The sequence below is a fragment of the Clavelina lepadiformis genome, chromosome 4 (genome assembly GCF_947623445.1).
Source record: "Clavelina lepadiformis chromosome 4, kaClaLepa1.1, whole genome shotgun sequence".
NCBI classification, from domain to species: domain Eukaryota; kingdom Metazoa; phylum Chordata; class Ascidiacea; order Aplousobranchia; family Clavelinidae; genus Clavelina; species Clavelina lepadiformis.
This window is the reverse complement of record NC_135243.1, coordinates 16,889,516-16,910,052: the sequence shown is the minus strand read 5'-3', so window position 1 is coordinate 16,910,052 and position 20,537 is coordinate 16,889,516. Positions and strand designations below refer to the sequence as shown.

At 36.7% G+C, this 20,537-nt stretch overlaps 1 protein-coding gene across 1 annotated transcript; it reads left to right on the top strand.

The window, feature by feature from the left end:
* Window positions 1–4,737: 4,737 nt before the first annotated feature.
* LOC143451902 (cysteine-rich motor neuron 1 protein-like) lies at window positions 4,738–19,851 on the top strand. Its single transcript, XM_076952676.1, has 17 exons — window positions 4,738–5,025; window positions 5,482–5,627; window positions 7,346–7,507; window positions 10,610–10,852; window positions 11,182–11,299; window positions 13,162–13,283; window positions 13,373–13,570; window positions 14,253–14,405; window positions 16,042–16,170; window positions 16,292–16,442; window positions 16,505–16,629; window positions 16,761–16,970; window positions 17,049–17,267; window positions 17,481–17,610; window positions 17,816–17,898; window positions 17,979–18,349; window positions 18,619–19,851. Exons 1-17 carry the CDS (start codon window positions 4,865–4,867, stop codon window positions 18,772–18,774), a joined length of 2,877 nt encoding a protein of 958 aa, XP_076808791.1. The 5' UTR covers window positions 4,738–4,864; the 3' UTR covers window positions 18,775–19,851.
* The last annotated feature ends 686 nt before the right edge of the window (window positions 19,852–20,537 follow it).

Here is a 20,537-nt window from a genome sequence, read left to right as displayed (position 1 = left end):
ACTTGAAACAAACCTTTCACTGTGGATGTTAGACTCTGCTGCGGAGCTCTCAGTCCTCAAGTTTTCTTTGTAAATTCTCATCTAATGGTAATGAATCTTATAATCTAGATTCTAGAATAACGACAGATATAGTGCGATCACGCGTGTAGGTTTCAGAAATAGAATTGAAGAGTTTTTAGCGGCTTGGGTGGTATTTTTAAAACCATCACATCATTTCTTGCAAAAATATTCTCTAGTAATCTAATTATTCATTGAAGTTTATGAATTTCTGTTTTGGCAAACACTTCAACTGTCGTTTAATTCATTCATTTTATTTTTCGTCTTTACTGTGGGGAGCGAAAAAATTGTGCTGAGCAGGTGATCGAAAACATATTACAAGTTATCGGCATTTTCCACAAATTGGACAGGAAACGTCTGACAAGGCCTCAAGGACAAAAACGTGCATTACGGACCAATAAGAGAATGTAAAACGTTATTAGGGTCAACATGGCCACCAAACCCAAATTATACTAAACGCATTATTAAAATATAATTTAACACAAAAACACGTGATTTAAGCTCATTTAATATAAAATAAAAGTTACGCTGATAGTTTGGCAGGACATAGGTCACTGTCAGGATGGAACCGGCCTGAGTGTCTGGATGGAAGAAGAAAAATCCCCACTAAAATGAACTCCATCCCCATGGGACTAATTTCCCGTTCAGGTATCCTGTTTACACTCTAAGAATCTTTTCATAGGTCGGTTATGGGTGGAAGTAGAAGATGGTCGGATACGTCACTCATGTCCAGCCAGATAGTTTGATCAGTTTGTTTGAATATGCATACATCAACAGTGATGTACTGTAAGTGCCAGGAAGAGATGAACATATCTGATGCCCGGTTGGATCTTGGAGTAAGCATACTTGAAAGCCCTTTTACTTTGCCAGGGTGTGAGTAAGTCACTTTTATTCAATTTAAAGTCTTTTTACTTGTGTCCTGAAAAACAATATTTACAACGCAGGAGAGAGTACTGAACTTTGATTTTTCAACAGAAGTTATTCATACAATAATCGAGATAAAAAAGAATATATATGGTGAGTGGCATATGATGCAAGAGAGAGAGAGCAATAATACTAATTTTGATAGAAACAAACGAGATAGTGAGGGTGTGTAAAGTAGGCTAGCCCTTATAAAAAGTTATTTATATCGTACATAAACAAGGTACAATACACCGCAAAAACATTTGTGAATAAAAGCACACTCACAGCAATATGAACAAAAGGGAGAAAAAAGCGCAAGTAAACATTCTGGAAATGTGAAAGTAAATAAGTGTTTATGAATAAGAGATATAAGTTTTGGCCAAATTCAGAGTCACCCTATTCCTAGTAAACCATTTTTGGGCAGAAACCATTTCAATATATGGAAACTTGCTCAGAATAATTTCGTGTGAACACTCCTTCTAGTACGTTGCCAAGTTGTTTTCCAGCATCAGTGTTAATAAAAAGTCTTTATTGGAAATGCCCACTTCTTAAGCTTAACACTGATTAATTATTTATCTTTGTCCAGCTCTATGTATGTCATATTGTCAAATTATTGTTTTTCCCGTTGCTCGTGCAACGACTCGCAGCGTTTTTCTTGTTGAACATTTTCACTGCCATCGATTTTACGTTTTATAAGCTCACACTTCTACCAGCAAGCAGAGACGGTCGAGTAAATCATCGAAATAGAAAACGTTAACTGCGTGAATTAGCGAAATCAACAGACGAGCTGTCTGAGATATAGTCATGGTAATTCCAACTCATGTACAGTATTAGACATCTTATAACCAGTAGTATTACTTATGTTCTTGATTATTTGTAATAAGTGTGCAGCACCTATAATAAAACCGTTTTCTTGTGAATTATCTCTGTTGTAAAATTAAAGCATTTCGGCTGCCACAAGTAGAGTATTCTAACCGCACGCAAAAATAGAGTCAGATAATTCAACAGGTAAACTAAGTGAAAACACCCTCATAAGTTAAGTCCCTTCAAGTTCACGGTGTGCCGTTACTACTTAACCGGATCGTTACAACGCTAGATCATATGCGAAGCACCGAAATCCGTGAACCTGGAGTTGTTCTACTTCTTCTAATTTAGAGTTCCCAACTACGATGGTTGGCCATGTCATCAGAATGCCCTTTGGAGAACAAGTCATGTTTGCCGCACTAACTGAAAAAGGACCGGTCGACCAAGAACCAGGTGGAACAAATACAACGATTAACTTGGCGTAATTACGACTAGGTACCTCTTCCTTTACTAGGACTGGCAAACATGGCGATTGCAAACTGTTCAAGAAGCAATTTTTAGAGTTGTCTTCTCACGATACTCTTGTGAGGATTAAAAGAAAGGTGACGCAAGAGGGATCATAGTCATGATGATTTTGTTTTACACTTTATACCAGTGGCTCTTAACCTGGGCGCTACCGCCCCCTAGGAGGCGCTTTTGATTTTTAGTGGGGCGGAAATACTCAGGGGGCGCTATAGGGGGCGTTATATTCAGAAGATGTAACGGTATTTACCTCACTGCAAATTTGCTTTAATAGTTCTGCTAGATCAAGATCAATGTATACTCTTGTTTTGTTTATAGTTTATACGCCTCATGCATAATGTCTTTGGGATAAAAGCAAAAATACCGTTCAAATTCTTCGAAATAAGGGTATAGGGATGATTTTACTGCTTTTTTGCAATGATGTTAAAACCCACTTCATATAAATACATACGTAATCTTTGATTTTCCTACTGTTGTTCGAATACCCGTGCTTACAGAACAACTTGTTGCTCAAGACCATTTGTTTTTTATCGTTGATAATATCTTATGTCTTTTTTAAATCTCCTATAAGAAGTTTATTTGCCTTTTCCCCTGAAATGCACTATTTCCACTTCCTCATGCAATGCTTTCCTGTTTTCTTACAATGAGATTTGTGAAAAAGTTTCTTCGTGCTTGTATTACTTTCGTCTTTGATTGTTTAAAGACAATAATAGTCTGCTAACCTCCACAATGACTAAAAAAATACTGCATTGTTGCCTCAGCCACCATTACAAAAAAGTGATCCCTTTTATTACACGGAAATTTGACCTGTAGATTACTGAATCTATTGTCAAACAAATGCGGTCATGTTGGGAGAAAGGTAGGGAACCTTTGAAAACATTTTTTGGTTTTAAAAAAAATTTAGAACTACGCGAAAGCAAGCTCTAGGAAGTCTATAGCACGCTCATGAAAAAAGCGCTAGAAGACCACTAGTTTTTAGTGCTTGAGAAGAATCACAGGCAAGTTGTAGTTGGCAGTTGGCGTTTGTGTAGATGTTGCAAAAATACAATACAAGCCTAGTTCAAACTTGACCAATAATTATAATTTTTGAAATGCCAATTTTGATTACACGGTAACGAAAAACTTTCTTTTACGCTCGACAAATGGATTGAAATGTTTGCTACTGATTTGATTATGAACTTTTTACGTGAATTGAGAATGTCAACTTAAGATATATACCAGGGGTGGGCAACCTTTTTGAACCCGAGAGCCGCTTTGGTTGTTAAATTTTTACTGACGAGCCAAGTCATAAGAACTTATGACGTCATAAATAGTTTATGTCGTTTAATTGTTCCATATCGCCATTCCTCAATCGAAAAATATCATTAAATTTGGATAATTAACGACTTGTCATCAATGCTGGCCTAAATAAAGAAAAGAAAAAGTGAGAAACGTTCATTAACGGTACTCTTGGTAGCCTTTACAATTGTTTTGAAATTTTACGATTCGACTAGAAGAGCCACAAAAAACCTGCTGGTGAGCCGCAGTTTGCCCACCCCTGATATATACTGTATGGAATGAAATTTTAGACTGCGTCGTGATAAATAAGAATTCAGCGATGCGGACCAAATACTTTCTCACGCGATGCGTAGCAAGAATGTGGTCGAAGCGAACAAAAAAGAGAAAAGAAAAATAGTATTAAAGAACACTGCGAATAGGCAGGAGTCTGGCTCTATTCGTGTTAGTGTAGGTAAGCAATTCGTACGCTGTGCCATACCTTGACATACCAGCGAAGTCAGAAAGAAAATATTTAGGCGGGGAGAATAGCTGTAAATATGCGAAGTAGAACCATATAAGAAGTGATTGTGTTTTGAGGTACAACGGCACCTGAACGTAGGTAAATTGCAAGGTAGACCACCCTTAATTAATTTTTTGCTAATGTAAAAATTAGCACAGTTAGGATGGTGGGGTGTTGCTATTCCCCAATTTGTACTTTTTCGACTAAACTGAACAAGTGTATCAGCAATTTAGTAGTTGCTTCATTACTCTACCTAACTCAGTCGAATGCTTTTATATCAAAATTATGACTTTTTAAGTCAACTCGGTACTTGTCGTAGCGTAGCCCATCTATTCTCTTTTTGAGATATCGCGTTATCTAACCTCTGTGACGTTCGAGTGACTTGCTTCAGATCAAATAGAGAGATTAAAATGTTTACTCATTCGTCTATGTTTAAGCGACCTGTGTGTACATTCTCTGGTGTACTGTACATTTCTGGCTACTCATGCTGTAGGGTAGAAAATACGACGCAACAGTACAGAAATTCTTTGTAAATGTTACTCTATTAAGCATTTACTGTTTAAAAGAGCAGTAATAAGCTGTACTTAGTTACTCAGTTAGTCTATGACGATTTTTGTAGTTGTAAATTTATATTCAGCTGAAAAATTTTGTGTCGTTTTCGTTTATTTCAACATATGTAGGCATCTTAGGCCGTGCATCACTATTTTTTGATAATTTTGTTTCAAGGGTTCAAGGTTATATTCTAAGTGGGTCGAAAAAGTAAAGGATATTTCAAGAGGTACTAGTGGAATAGTTAACCCAATGATGCACTTTAAACTGAACACAATTTTACTGCATTCACTGTTTCTTGGAGTTCTTTTGCTGCCTTGGCAAGGTGTTCTTGCCCTAACTTGTACTGCATGTGACCCATCAGCTTGTCCAACATCAGATTGCGTCGGGGGTGTTGTATGGGATCCTTGCCAGTAAGTAAATTTGGTACAAGGCACACAAATGTACCGCGATCGATAGATTATTACTGGCGTAGGTTAAACTTGGCGTGGTTGACGTAAAGCTTAAAAATGATATCCGTTATTGCCAGGGGGCACTGTACCGTTTAATTACATTTTAAGAACATTCATTGGAGTTCAGTATCCATTTGCTAGCGATTGTAATATTAAAAAGCATTACCTAACACGCTCGGACAACTTTTATGAACCGTGATATTATTCTGCTATGTTAAAGACAGAGTTTCATACACTATGACAAATTACTTCATCCAAAGCAAATGATTAGTTCTATAGTTCAATTTCTGATCCAACTGCTAACAAGGAAGTTTAACCATTTTCGTGTTTTCCTTTAACTGAACTGCATATCTCAAACAACGCAATTTGTCTGTCAGGTATTCAGATCTAATGAATTTTTATATTGTTTTTGTGCAGGTGCTGTAAAATATGTGCTCAACAAGCTCTCCAACCTTGCGGCGGAATGTATGCTATTTACGGACAATGTGACATGAACTTAACCTGCATTATCCAACCTAATCACGGTGACTTGCTCACCGGAAATGAGCCTGGGATATGTAAACGTAAGATATTTACTTCAAGTTTGCTTTTGCTTTAGTGTGCTCTGTCAAAAAGTAGTTGTATACGCCCACGGCAGTAATTGACGTTGCAATGATCTATTGTGTAGGAGTGTGTATGTGCGGATCGCAGAGTCAGCAAAAAATCCAAAGCATTAAAATTATTTTGTTTTTAAACCATGATCAATACTTTATAAGTATTTAAAAATTACAGTGCAATCTTTTCAGCATTCTCGTGAAATACCGTAAGCATTTTTTGTTTTGTTTCCTTTTTACTGTACAGTATATGGCTGCCGTGGTATTGGTATATTACTCTTAAAAATAACTGCACCAGTGCAGATGTGATGGTGATTTATGCAGGTGAATTAACACTTTACTCCAATTAAATTGACAGTTGTATCTTTCTATGGCAAATGTCGAGTATAATTCTAATATTTACCTTTAGAGGTATTGGCACTGTGACATTTGCATAATTCATAATATATAAACAACAAATGTTGGCGCATTCCGAAATGAAATAGGCGCGGCAGGGATGAGCAAAATGATGCGTTTGCAGTTGTTCTGACGTATGTTTGCAAAACAAAGCGCGTTTTTTGATTGGTTTGCAAAACGAACCTCACTTATCCACCCTTGTGCTAAAGATTTGTGTTTAAAATTTGTTTGATTAAAAAAGGTATCTAGGAAAACTTGTACACCAAACGTATTGTATACGATATCATTGTAAAATAGTCGCTCGGTTACTTAAAACATCGTAGTTTGTACAGTTTACGTTGAGTGCAACTTTGCACGTACGTTATTTACTTTTCTGAGACGAACATGACCGCAAATCACGATGACTATGTTCGTAATAAACATTGATCAACCACACTTGCCTCTCTGTTGAATTGAATTTTCTAAAGAAGGAAGTTAAGTGATTAGTTGCGGTTGATGTTTATTTTCAGCAATGAAATTTATTACCAAGCGAGTATTTGTGTCAACTACCAGTATTGGATTAACAGACAAGCTTGGGCTCACTTGGCTGTAGCTTAGGGTGGGTTGTACTTTCTCCAGTATATATTATGTTAGACCCATCTGAAGCAAGATGCTCCAGCGTTGCAATTAAGTAAACTGTAGTGTAACTGCAAAATTTACTCCATGTTTAAACATTTCTTGTCTCTTACTCTAGTCTAGTCTAATACGCCAGCGTCATACAGGTCTACCTTGGATTTTACAGTAAGACGCTGCAGTGGGATCACATAATGTTATCAGCAACGGCAAGTTTGCCTATTTGTGGAACTTTTTGTAATGATTGCTTAACCACTAAATGTTATTGAATGATTTTTGTTCATCGCCCGTTATTGGCCCAAAGAACTTGATTTATCGTCAGCTCGTTTCAGCAATTGTCTCCCACTTTAAACAAAAACGAGCATTAAACTACTTTCATAAACATTGGGCTCATACAAGTTATAATAATACGACTTACAGTATTTTCTTATATCAATTTCATGGTTTCTTTATCCATCATGAATATGATTTCATAGGTTAGGGTAAATGCCATCGATTAATTATACTTTTTGCATGACCAGATCGTATCTTCCAGTATACTATTCTGTACATTTAACACTTTCAGCGCACAGAGACATTTTTTACAAAAGCTGCATCTACCACTGCACAAAATGTATTACCTATGCACCGACTGGTTTTTATAGACTAAAATGAATAACTTCCAGTGTTTTTTGTCATAGCAACTGACGCATTGACCTCATGGGACAAATGTCAAGAATCTGCTTACGATGGATGTAACGTTGAAGAAGATAAATGCACGTGTGGACGTCTTACCGCCTGTTCAAACCCGTTTCAGTTCCAATCTGCAGCAAAATGTAATTTGTATCTTTCTTTCACAAAAAGTAAGTGTTTTATTCGTTGTACTTGTTTGCTTGTCATTTGTGTACGTAAACTTGGTCCCCGCTCGGTTTGTTTTTGCGTTATGTTGTAGTCTTCTACTGAACATTTCCTACTTTCCGCAACTCCATAATTGTGCAAACGGCAAAAGATAAGCTGCAACTATGTATAACCCATCCTTCCAGCCTATATGTTTCATTCCATGTCTTTTCCATGATTCCGTATTAATTTCAAATAGTTTCTAGATCAGCCTTTGTGGTACCGTAGATATTTGCGTTAGAGTTGTTCTGTCAAAGGTTGTTTAGAACTAGCCTTAGAGTGGCTATATATAACATAAGCTTTGTCTTTTATGGAAGGCGGTTGATAAAACTGAATACGTTTATTTTTGTAACACATTATGGGTCCAAGGTTCTTCCCAGTTAGGCTTTGGTTTCGTCTGCAAAGATCTGATAGTAAAAATGTCTCTTGCAGAGTTCCTATATTTTTGGGCTTGTTTTAAACGAAATATCACTGCAGCGAATTAACCGTTTTAACACTATGAAATTGCAGTTTACTGCTAAGATTTGAGATTATAGCAGGGATTACCCATCGGTCGCAACCCAGTTTCAGCCACCTGGTGGTTTTTGTTTCGTCGTCACCAGTCATAACACCAAGTTAAGGTGCAAGTAAATCGTTAGTAAAAGTTATTTCAAGCAACCAATAAATTATTTTCAACCGCACCAATAAGGAAACGAAATACGATGTAAAACATAAACTTTATGCTTTAATTACGTTAAGAAGCTAATATTAATACGCCATGTCGTACTTGCCAGCCTTTTACAAAAAAGCGGGATTATCTTCTCATATAGCAAGCTTTGTGTTAACAGTAAACTTGACTGATCCTTGCAAAACATACTATAGGCATGTACATATATAACTATCTATAGCTCTCAAAAACGCAACGTAACATATTTATCATGTTTCCAACACTCCATACACCGAAGTTATCGTCATGTAAAACTATAAAGGCAAAATCACAACAGAAGAATCCTTCTTAGTTTTTATTATGACCAGGATATACGACGTTACAAAGTTGAGGTTTACGTCGTTTTTCGATTGTATTTCAACATCATGCAAGTCTTCTTACTTACCTTTTATGTGGCTTTGTACTTAAGATACCGGGCAGACTATTTAGGAGGATTGGCAGGATTGCCCAGTTCTGCTCATAGACTTCAGTTTTGTATGTGGTAAACACCACTTTATTTATAAGGTCGGCAAGTGTTTACCAAGTACAATAATGATGTGGATTGTATAGTGTAATCTTCTGCATTTACAAGTTAACATTAGAACATGTTTTACTGCGCCATGAACCTAATAACATAGTGACCGAAGTAGGCTATGTAATAGTACAGAGTATCAAGATTTCTCTAATGCCACAAAACCTTGTCCTGGTAGATACTGTATTTTTAACACTTAAATGCCGGCAACGCGTAGAAAATTATCAGTGAGTGTTTGTATAACTTCGTTTTATCATAAGTTGAGCTTTTAATATGGGTAAACTTTAAGCCTGGCGAACTCACGCACATTATTTTGCATTCTGTGACCCAAACGGTCAATTAGTGTGAACAATTGGGTTACCTTATGCTTAGACCGTATTAGTTGTTTGTGTATGGATGTGTCATTCCTAAGCAATGCGTATTAGGTACTTCATGCTTAATTGTTGACTTAAAATATCTTGTAAGCTTCAGACAGGTTGGTTGCCAGGAAAAGTTAGACGCGCATCAATTGAGATTCCAATTCCAAGCACTTACAGTCTGATAATACGCACACACAAGCTTAGACAGCAGTTTTACCAAGCTAGACAAAGGCCTTATTGACAAATTTAAAATTACAAAATGTGTTTCGAACATCGTTTGAAACAAACAAACAAATCAGTTTCTAATTCTTTGTTTTAAGTGTAAAGGCAAAATAAGAATCAAAGTCAACTAAAGTTAACGCTCTCGCTAAATTTTGGATTAAACTCGGGAAAATATCGGCTTGTTTAATAAAAGTTCGCGTTTAAACTTTTGTGTAGTGTAGTATTTCGTATTTGCTATTTTAAATGTACAGGTACTTGTCTCGGAGACTCTCACGCTATCAAATGTAACACTGTAATATAAATTCAATAGCGGAGCACACCTATAACAAAACGTGACTCGCTAGTGACAAGGATGCATCGAATATATAATTACACGCTACAATCTCCTTCGAAAATGCCACAGTTGTCAATTTGTTTTTTGAATGTTCTTTCTTTTATACGGCAGTTACTTGGCACTGATGCGCTAAAATTTCGGTTGAATGTTGCAGTATTTATGAAGCTTTTAACATTTTTGAACCTGCTGACTTGCATGTATAGTTAATTAGTTAAAATTGGCTGTGTTAATTTTAACAATTTTTTTAGGGCTTTTAAAACAAAAAAAATTTCTGGATTGCCCAGAAAGTGATAGTGCTGACCGTTAGGTTATTTTATTTTTTGTCAAGGTAATTAAAATGTGCATCGTCACGCTAACAATACCACCGCCTTAAACGCAAATATTTTTACTTGGCTGTCAAAACAAAGTCAGACGGAAATGAAATGATTTTCGGGCATTGGCGTGTAGACCTAAACGTGCTTTATTGTTGTCCTGGAATAGTTAATATTTCTGTTCGTTTGCTTGCATCAATAATTGTAAGTGCTTTTTAGTTGTGTGTCGACTGTTAAAATGCCATCGCATTAACCAGAACAGTGCACATAGCGTCCAAGGTTATTTTGAGAGTTGTTAACGCTCATGCTTTGCTCTACCACAGTTATTGAAATGTTCTCGGTATTCCCTTTAAGTTGCGTCTCGAACTGAAGCGTTGCCTGTCTTGGAACGGTTTAAACCTTAATTTCTTTTGGCGTACTGCGGCATGTCAAGTGGCGCAAAAGTGTGCTTTGACGTCACTGAGATTTGTTTGTTTGCCATTCTAGTCCCCGCGTAAGATAAAAGAAAACCCTTACCAAACATTGCGTTGTTCTGATCAAAACGCAAAGTACCATTTCAGTTATAGCAATTTTCTGTAAGATTATTGTACGCATTTTCTAGCAGGCTACGTACACTCTGTTTCAGGTCAGGATGGCTGCGAAGAAGTGATTTGTGATGTGCAGCAATCCCCTCATTGTCCCGAGGATTCCGTTCTCATAGAAGGTTATACGCCAACAGGAACGTGTTGTCCACTACCAAGCAGATGCGAATGTCATCCGCAGCGTTGCTCTTACAATCTTTGTCCTCCGAATTCTGAGCGCGTTCTCGTTCGTCGAGGAAATGACCAACCTGGCACCTGCTGCGATTTGTATTCATGCCAGTCACAGAGTAAGCTACCTGAAGTTGGTTAAGTCAATAATAATCCTATCTATGTCAGTTGAGCTTGGTCGTATTTTTTCATTACTTAAAGCAGGGATTAAGGTTTGAAACAAGCATCAGTAAAATATAGATTCTTTCGGACTCGATGCTCTTATGCTTATGCTATTTTCGAACCTCACCCAGCCTTGTGAGAAACATAGTACCAGTTGTAATAACGTGGCTGTAAGATAATTGCATAAGCCCATTATAGAAAGACGTTAAATAGAGATCATAAATCGTTATAATTAATAACTTTTTAATGACTTATTTGGTTTTTTAACGTCGAAGCGTTTGTACAGATGAATGCGCTGGTGTTAGATGTGCTACAGATTACACGCAGATTTCGGTCAGCTGTCCAGCAGACAGCACACTAATATCTGACTCAAGCAAAAGAAGTTGTTGTCCTGGGAAATCTGCGTAAGTAGTGTTTATTTTAAGTCAATATATAAGTAATATACGAACTATGTGAAGTTCTTTAGGCCAATATTAAACGTTTCAAAAGCACGATTCATTTCATGTCATAAATTATTTGATTTAATAAGTAAACTACGAAAGTTAGGTGGACATTTGACATGATAGTTTGGTGATAAGTCCACTTCCTAACAGCACAGTTTGATAACTGTAGGAAGTACTCACCAAGAATTGGCCTTTGTCAGCAGTATGATCATCTGAAAAATTAAACAATATTAGCATACTTTCAATTGCAACAAGTGAGATTACAATAAATGAATGACGTAAATTGTCATATAGTTGATTACAGACAGCTATTTACTTTGAGTGAAATCGCTACAGCCAACTATTTGATGACATTAGATATTTAGAAATCGCTCGTGTTTTCTTTTCTGTTGTAATTCTTCAATAAAAGACATGGTTTGTTGGAATCTCCCTGAATTCAATCAATATGTTACTTTACAGGATGGTAACAAAGTTACAAGTTGTGTAAAGATACCAATTTTTTTAGAAACGCTTGTGTGTCTTCTTTCATTTGACTTTAAAAAGCATTGTACAATGTAAACTTCTGTCACTATGTAAACAAGGGCTATTGTTCGCGTTTACACCGTAAAGAAACGTGGTATATACAGTATTGTTTTGTTACGAAACACATTTCTTTAATCTACCGCAGTGTGGTATTTTTACAAAAGAACCCTTGTTGATGAAGTACTCAAGCTAGCCAGAAAAGACTAACCCAGCTGACTTTGCCAGCAACCCTCACTGATCAAGTTAATGATCGAAATTTTTGTAGCAGTGCGTGTCACTGCGACATTACCAAGCCCTCTTCTTCAAAGGCAGTTTTTGTGAGCAAACTATTGAATATCTTCTCCGGATACAATATTTAGCGTTTATCGAAACTGCGAGTGACAAATAAATTCTAAGCCTGCAACATGTCAGATAACATTTGATAACAACCTTCCGACCAACCAGCTTGCTCCAGAACAGATAGTGAGCGAAATGAAACATACCGCATTAAATGGCTATTTTTAATGTCTCACTTTTAAATATTTCTTCGTGGTTATTGGTAAAACTGTATTTAGCGGCACAAGTAGTGACCACAGGTTCAGGTTTGTGCTTTATTAATACTTTCATAATCAGATCATGGTTTCTGTAGCCTATGTGATGGTTGATGTCAAAATTGACAAAGTTGACAGTTTGAATCTGTTTGAGAAATCCCCGCATGGCACAAACTGCTACCATAAATACACTTTTACGTACAATAACACGAAATGTTACTTTGTTTTTCTGTAAGAAGACTTAGTTTTGTCAGACCTTTTAGATTTCCACGTGACCAAATCCGAACAACAAATTGTTATAAGTCATATACAGTTAGTACGCTGAACGGCAGCAAACAGAACTCTTCTGGTTGTCTTTTTGTAGCAATCTCGCTATCATATGGTGTCTTCCAGCCTTTTTTGCTTTTAAATTGCTATATTTCTTTTACGTATCTATTCGGACACAACTTACTCTATTAAAAAATACAAATAATTATAAGTGGTTAACTATTCTTTACTTTCCAAAAACGGGTCCTAGACAAATGGATTCTTAAAGCCAAGAATATAAAACCTTACCATCTATTATGAGTATGTTATAATTTTGAAAAATACATGGTTTTCAATTAAATGTAGAGATGTTAATTTCATAGTAGCTATATTCACATACTTGCCATCATAGCTTCCGTCCAACAAGAGGCAGCAAAAAAGGATTGTTGCATGTAGGCTCTAAGTTTTGCACCGATGTTCTTTTCAGAATGTACCGATGTTCCACCATGATATTTTTACACATAGGTGCCAATGCCATTTTGACAGGTGCTCTGTGCCTAAATGTCCACACGGAAAATCCGCACAGGTGACGTATAGAGGCGATGGTAAACCAGGCTCGTGTTGCGACGTTTACTCATGCACTAAAGGTATTTTCTATTGTTGATTTGTTTAAAATCATGCTAAACAGTCCCCTTAACTATATTTCAACAATTTTAAACGTTTGTTTCCTAATTAGAGAATCAGTTTGTTGGATGCAGTGTGAATGGCACCCGATTTGAACATGGCGCCGCCTACCACCACGAAAGTTGCAGTATTTGTGAATGTAAAAACGGTTTGAGTCACTGCGAACCAAGAATATGTCCTTCACTCTCATGTACAAGCTTAGTAAAAGATCCGGCTGCATGTTGCCCTCGTTGTTTAGAGGATGGTGACGGTAAAACTTGGTCTATATTTAATTACTTTTAAAATTTGCATGTTCATTTCTACCTCTGTAGATCTCGTAAATAGTGGTGGATACGTTAGGATCAGTAACATTTACCATAGAAATCCATTTTTTATAAAGTGTACCTTAGGCTAGATATCGTCATGCTGATTGTATTTTAGGTGTATTCCACGCAAACGGTCAAACAAATGTATATTTAAAGTTAATTGCTGCATTTTGTCTCATGAAAATTACATAAATCATTGGAAGTTAGGGGTGAAACTCACATTTTAAAACTTCTGCATAAAACAACAGTAGTCTAAAAGAGGAGAAAAGAAATGCAAACAACAGACCAGGCTGATGTATTTCGCTGTAGATAAAAATCACAACAATCTCGAGTTTGCTACGCCATACACATACACTTTTACCAAGAGGTATTTCAGACGCTGGATATCACTGCATCATCGTCACTCGCATTTAGTGAATAATAATAATACTGTATGTTGTAAGAAGATGTATAATTTAACTTACTGCTGTATTAACTAATGTTTTGCGATGATGATTAGACCTGATAGATAGCAGACCAGATTTTTTTTCAAAAAACGCATCCACTATATACGAGGTACTGTAGTAGCCTATATACGACCGGCACGTATTCCCGAAATAGTCAAACAATGGAGGTTTTTGTTTACAGGAAATAATCCACCTTACTTCCCTTACCCAATGTGCAAAAGTTCCGATGGAAGTTCAATATACGAAGTCGGTGAAACTTGGTCACCTGATCGTTGCACACACTGCAAATGTGAAGCTGATGGGCAAACAAGATGTACGGCTGCCTTTTGTCAAGGTAACACGTTTATTTCATGGAAGAGGATTTTAACATTTATTGGTATAACTTACAGGGTTTCAAATCGTTGTGTACCGCCCTCAAACTTGTTGTGCACGGTCATTCGGCCCTTGGCAGCTATTGTACACATAAATATTAGAATTTTTTATTTTAAAGCGGCTTTTGGAGCGCAAAAACCCCCAATTTTTGTTTGGTGTTTTGACATGGAAATTTTAGATCCAGTTCTCAAAACACTTTTGGTCTCCCTCAAAAATTTTTAAATACGCGCTACTAGCTGCAAGAAGGTCCAAAGTATATATTTTGATCATTTGCAGATAAGTTGTATGACGTATGTGTTATAACATCATCCACTTGAACGCTGCCTCTTCAACAAAACCTTTATAAAATAAAGAAAACGATATAAATGTTTCAGTTTAATGAAAACTCCTGAATATGGTTTTCCAAAATTCACTTGAGGCGACTGTAATTATTGTAGTGAAGGTTAGAGTTTACAAATAGTACAATATCGAAGTGGGAATAAAATTAAACACTTTAATTTGGTAAAATTCCAAAAGTTTGAAGTTAAAATCTCTGCAGCTAATTCTTTACGTTAAGTCGATAACGAAATTATCCACATACTCATGATCTATCGGTAAATATTTATACAATTGCTTAGTTGTCGTTGAAAGCACATGCGTTTGTTTGTATTTTTGCAATAATTTTAAATTTTGAAATTATTAGTTATCAGCTTTGAGCACACTGATTCCACACTTCTTCTGTAGACACTTGAGTAATCAATCATCGAAAACCTTTAATTAATTTGGTCCATAGACTCGCAAATGTCAATACTTCGTATAGTTCACCAACTGTCATATACATTACGTAAAATCGTAAATTACTACAGTGCTATAATAAAACATTGGATTTGGCAAACAGTTATGCGTTATTATAGGTTAATATTCTTTTCCCGCCATACATAAAGCAATTTTACGTTACCGTCACTAGATAAGTTTTAAAAGAGCAAAGTTACCAAACTCTCCCTGGCATTTTCTAATTCAAAGCTGCCATGTTTTCTGGGATATGATTCAGCAGGAAACCAAACAATTCAAACAATGGCTGCACTGAAATATTTTTGTTTAGAATAAATGGTAGAAGGTGGCAATTGGCACCACTTCTCTGTTTAATGCTTATAAAAGTCGTGATGGTGACATTATTTTAAGATTTGGTACTGTATAATAAAAGTTATTGCTTGACACACGATTCCCGCTCGTAGCTTCGTATCGTGTTGATAGATTGAACATGGTAACAGTTAGTTGTTGCCAGAAACACGTAAAACGCGTGACTTCTAGGTCGGCGAAGCACGTATTCTGTCTGCTTCAAGCACCGTTTTTTCGACATTTTTCCTGTGTCTGTTTTGACAGCAAATTTTTCGATTGGTGCCTTTGTTCGTGCTAGTTGTACTAGACTGGCACCTTCGTTTGCTTAAGAGTAAATCATGGGTTGAATACCTATGGAATAGGACATGTTTGACTATTTGATTTTTAAAATTAATTTATATTTTATGACAATTTGTATTAGTTTCTTCAATAATCATTTAAAGCCTAAACTGAAAGCTATAATTATTTGAGTCATTCATTAGTGTTGCTAAATTTTGCAGAACCACCAGAAATTACAGTCACCGCGCCTAGTTGCCCAAGTTTGGTTAACTGCTCGTTATCTGATTCCGATTGTCCTTTTGGCTACAAGCACGATGAGCAGCAATGCAGATTATGCGATTGCAATCCAAGTATGCCTTCGGTTGCTGTAATGCTAAAAACAAACATTTATATTGATAACTATTTACGTAGTAGTGTAATTGTAAAAAGTGATCATTACAGGAGTAATCTTAAACTCGATTTATGCGTTAGGTGTGACGGGATGCTCAACGCAAGCTCACTGTACGGTAGATTGTGCCAGAGGCTATTTAACCGACGAATCAGGATGCAATTTATGTAAATGTCGTCAACGCCAATGCAAGGACCTTACAAACTGCATGAAACAGTGCCCTTATGGTTACAAGTGAGGCTTTACGCTCGTAAAAAACGTGTCGTGCATAGATTTTTAAATGTTATTTTTAACAGGATTAATAAGAAAGGATGTGACCGCTGCAAATGTCGCCGATGTCCTTCCATGGACATGTGCACCAAAATATGTTCGAATGGCTTGGATTTCAACAAGTACGGATGTCAAATTTGCAAATGCCGAGGTACAATATGAAACCAGTCGTGTATGCAAATATTACAGCCGGACAGTGCCTTTTTCTGCGTCCAAATTTGAAGGATCGTTCTTAAAGACTTCTATCACCCACCTTCCTATCAATCATTTCCTTTGTGGCAGATTTGTCAAAAGCGGTGGACTTTATCAACGCTCGTTCATGCATCGATCCGTTTACATCCCGCAGATACGATGACGGTGAAACTTGGAGTAGCAATTGCTACATATGCGTTTGCCGTGGCGGTGATGTGATGTGTGACGTTATGAAATGTCCTGTGCCTAAATGCAACAAACCTCGTATAAAAGATAGCGATTGCTGCCCAACTTGCCCAGGTGAACACCTTTACGAAAGTTTCATGCATAAATTACTGCTAAAATTATATATATTGTTCCATTTTTTTTTTAAAAAAGGCGAGACTAAACTATCTGGGCCACTTGTACCACAATCGCTTTCATGTCAGCAGTTCAATGAGGGAAACTGGTATGCTGAAGGTGAAACGTGGACATATGACAACTGTACATCTTGCACTTGTCACAGTGGTCACGTTATGTGCACCTCGCCCAAGTGTCTCCCAACACCCTGCGTGTCGCCTTTTTACGAACCTGGTAACTGCTGCCCGCAATGTCCAGGTATGATGCGCTTTCGTTAGATCTTCATATTCTGTAGCGTGATTAGGCTACCTCGTGGATATGCGCTGTGACTTAACTTGTTAACATTATAACAAATCTCTGTGGCAAGATGTAAGAGTATCTTATATTTGGTGGGTGCTTGCTATGAATTGTTAGATTACGGTAATAACGAGACAATTTGGCCTAACTGTTTTGCTTTTCAATCATTTGTAGACAATGAGGTAGATGTTGATTATTCTGTACATTCCACTTGCGTTGATGACACTGGAAAAGTATACAAAAATGGTATGGTTTACCAACGCGATGCATGCACAAGCTGTGTATGTCTAAAAGGAATATCAAAGTACGAAAAATAAATTAAAATTATAACTAACGTTAATGTAGGCCTTCACAGCGATTATGAAACAGTAGTTTTACAATGGAATGGTCTATAGGTCAAAATTTTAAAAACGTTTATGAAGTCTATATATCAACTAAACTTCAGCTCTAAAATTATAAACGGTGTTGGCTTCCGCTTGTTTTATTTACATCGTAGCCTACATTCACAGGTGCTTTAGCAAACAATGTCCGCTTATACATGGCTGTGACAATCCTGTATTGAAAAGGGGTCAGTGTTGTCCAAAATGCTTAGGTAAGTTTTTGTTCGTTCGTATGTGTTTGTTGTTGACGTTTTATCCGCCTCAATTCTATTTAAAATCATCGGTGTTTTAGGTAAAACCAAGCCAAGCGGAAATTGCAATGCTGGCAATACAATTCGTAACAATGAAGAGCATTGGAACATGACTGCAGACGCCTGCGCTACCTGCGTGTGCAGGCATGGTCATGTGGAATGTTCAAACACCATATGCAAACCAATTCCTGTTCAGTGCAGACGGTTATATAAACGTCCCGGGACATGCTGTGATGAATGTGTTGAAGTCGAAGCTAAGACGCCACCTGGTGATGGGAATGGTTCACCGACCAGTGCGACATACGAATGGATGCCCATTGTGCTTGCTGTTTGCATAACTTGCTTGGCAATTGGGGTAGTTTGTGCAGTTGTCTTTTTGTTGAAGAAAAAGCGTTCCCTCAACAAACAAAAGGTTTGTGATGCAAGATCAATACTTAGTTGAGGTTCTTTTTTGAAGGAATTAGCGTTTAGTAGTTTTATTTATAATAAGTATGTAGAAATACTGGATCAGCCAATAAGATTAAATACAAAAATATACATTTCGCTGGGAAGCGGCATCATCACTTTCAGAGTATAAGTAAAATCACTCGAGCGTGTGTACAATGGAGAACTTAAAAGCAATTAAATAATAAGGTATAAGAATTTTGTACGATTAACACATATTACTGATTAATTTACTAGTACACTCCTGGTTTACCAACCCTAACAACGAGTTCTGATCCAAATCAAATGATGGCAGCTTCCGGTCTGCGAACAGGATCCGTTGGAACGGCTCGTACTCTCATTGTTTCAACGTCATCAGAGGACGAACGGACTTCCTCGGGCATGGACCATTAATTGCTTATAGCTATACCCTAGAAAGGAATGATAGCCATGCAAGAAAGTTTGTTACTGGCCACCGCTAACACAAAGTTCATTATTGCGCTTTTGCAATCTTTATAGAGCGAAGATTGTGTTGGAAAACAATGATATGAAAAAGAAATTGACGTGGATTTTCTTTTAACCTCAAGTACGATCGTTTGTTGACGAGATATAAATCTTTTTAATCTTACTTTATGCTTTTCATGAAGGTCTAATTATAGAAACTCGGCCTTTTGTCAAATCACAAGCAGCTAGCTGGCTTTCTGCTTATTCCTCGCTTTTTGTTATTAATATTTGCGCTTTAAATTTGCTTTTGCCCTTTCCATTACGACACTTTTTTCTTTAATTTATTTCTTTTTTAACGCTCACGCTTTACTTTTTGTAAATTTAGTATTTGTTTTAAAATTCTTGCAAGCAATACTGAGTTAGATCACATAGGACTGTATTTCGTTTCATATAAATAGAGTATACACAGTTTCTGTTTTTGTGTTCCGGATCATCCACGACCGTGAAGTTTTCTTACATTGTTTAACGACATTACGGTACTTTAGGAACAGAATAGTCGCCTGGGCATTCTGTAAATTGGGAAGGATATTTTCTACAGTATCAACACTGTGATATATTAAATTTGTTTGTTCAAGTGTACCTTTGTGCGCTATTTTAGACGTAAGGTGATCGATTTATCGTAGTAACGCAATGTTAATAATCTAAAACTTACGCAATTTTCCTTAAAACAACTTGCCTATTTGAATTGTTTCAAACGTGCTCTTTCGTTATACATGCTTACAAGATGTTTGATTTTAAGTTGGAATTTTAATTTTGTCTGCTTACGCCTAATCATAAGCCTGGAAAATTTGACGCTCTCATAATAATTTAGTCAGCATATAGGCAAAAGTTAACGTGGTATGTTTTTACAAAAACAAGAAAAGAAATGTCAAGCGTTCCATAATATGTGTATGTTGTTGCGGAATACAAACTGTGAAGTTAGTGCTTGCGAGATCAGCAACCGAAATTTTTATACGACTCAGATTAATAAATACGCCACCCCGCTTTCTTTATTCGAACATGTAACTAAGTCAGTTAAATAACCTATTTTTTTAATAAGTAGTTAATACGCAGTTTGTATCGTTAAAAGCACACAGTGCAATAAGTTTTTCTACATTTATCACACGCAATGTAGCCTAGAAAGCTGAATGTTTAAACCAGAAGCATTTTGGCGGCCGGCGAGAAATTAATACTATTTGAGTGGACAAAAGCTCATAGCAAGCAAACACGTTAAAATATATTGGTGGTATTGCTTTCACCAAAATAAAGTGTTTGTAGCAATGTTGATTGTCTTTTCTTAGCATGGTCATTATCGGGTACCTCCAAGTGTTCTAGGAACTATTCCTTATTCGCAGGAATGTGTTTCTCTGCGCCATGGCTCATATTGTATCCAGAGGGAAGGGGTTAGACTAGAAACAATCCAGAACCCCAAGACCGTCCATTAGTTCTTTGCTTCAACTTGGTAAAAAGACGGCTTCTTTTGCAATGGCTTATAATACGGTGGGCAAGCTGCGGCTCGGTGACATTCTCCAACATCCCAATTTAATAATAAAGAGTCTTTAACTCACAATTAAACTTTTCAGCGTTTCAAAATGTTACATCATAAACAACTAGCTTTAAAACGGATAAACGTGAGATTTATATTTCATTTTGATGAGCTCTAAAGCGTTTGTGATGCATAAAAACCCAAAGTG

What these genes read in the sequence shown, in the direction of transcription:
- LOC143451902 (XM_076952676.1), top strand. Translation starts at nt 4,865, where the DNA reads ATGATGCACTTTAAACTGAACACAATTTTACTGCATTCACTGTTTCTT. An exon ending in GTTGTATGGGATCCTTGCCA is followed by an intron (nt 5,026 to 5,481) that starts GTAAGTAAATTT and finishes GTTTTTGTGCAG; the next exon opens with GTGCTGTAAAATATGTGCTC. An exon ending in GTATTCATGCCAGTCACAGA is followed by an intron (nt 10,853 to 11,181) that starts GTAAGCTACCTG and finishes GCGTTTGTACAG; the next exon opens with ATGAATGCGCTGGTGTTAGA.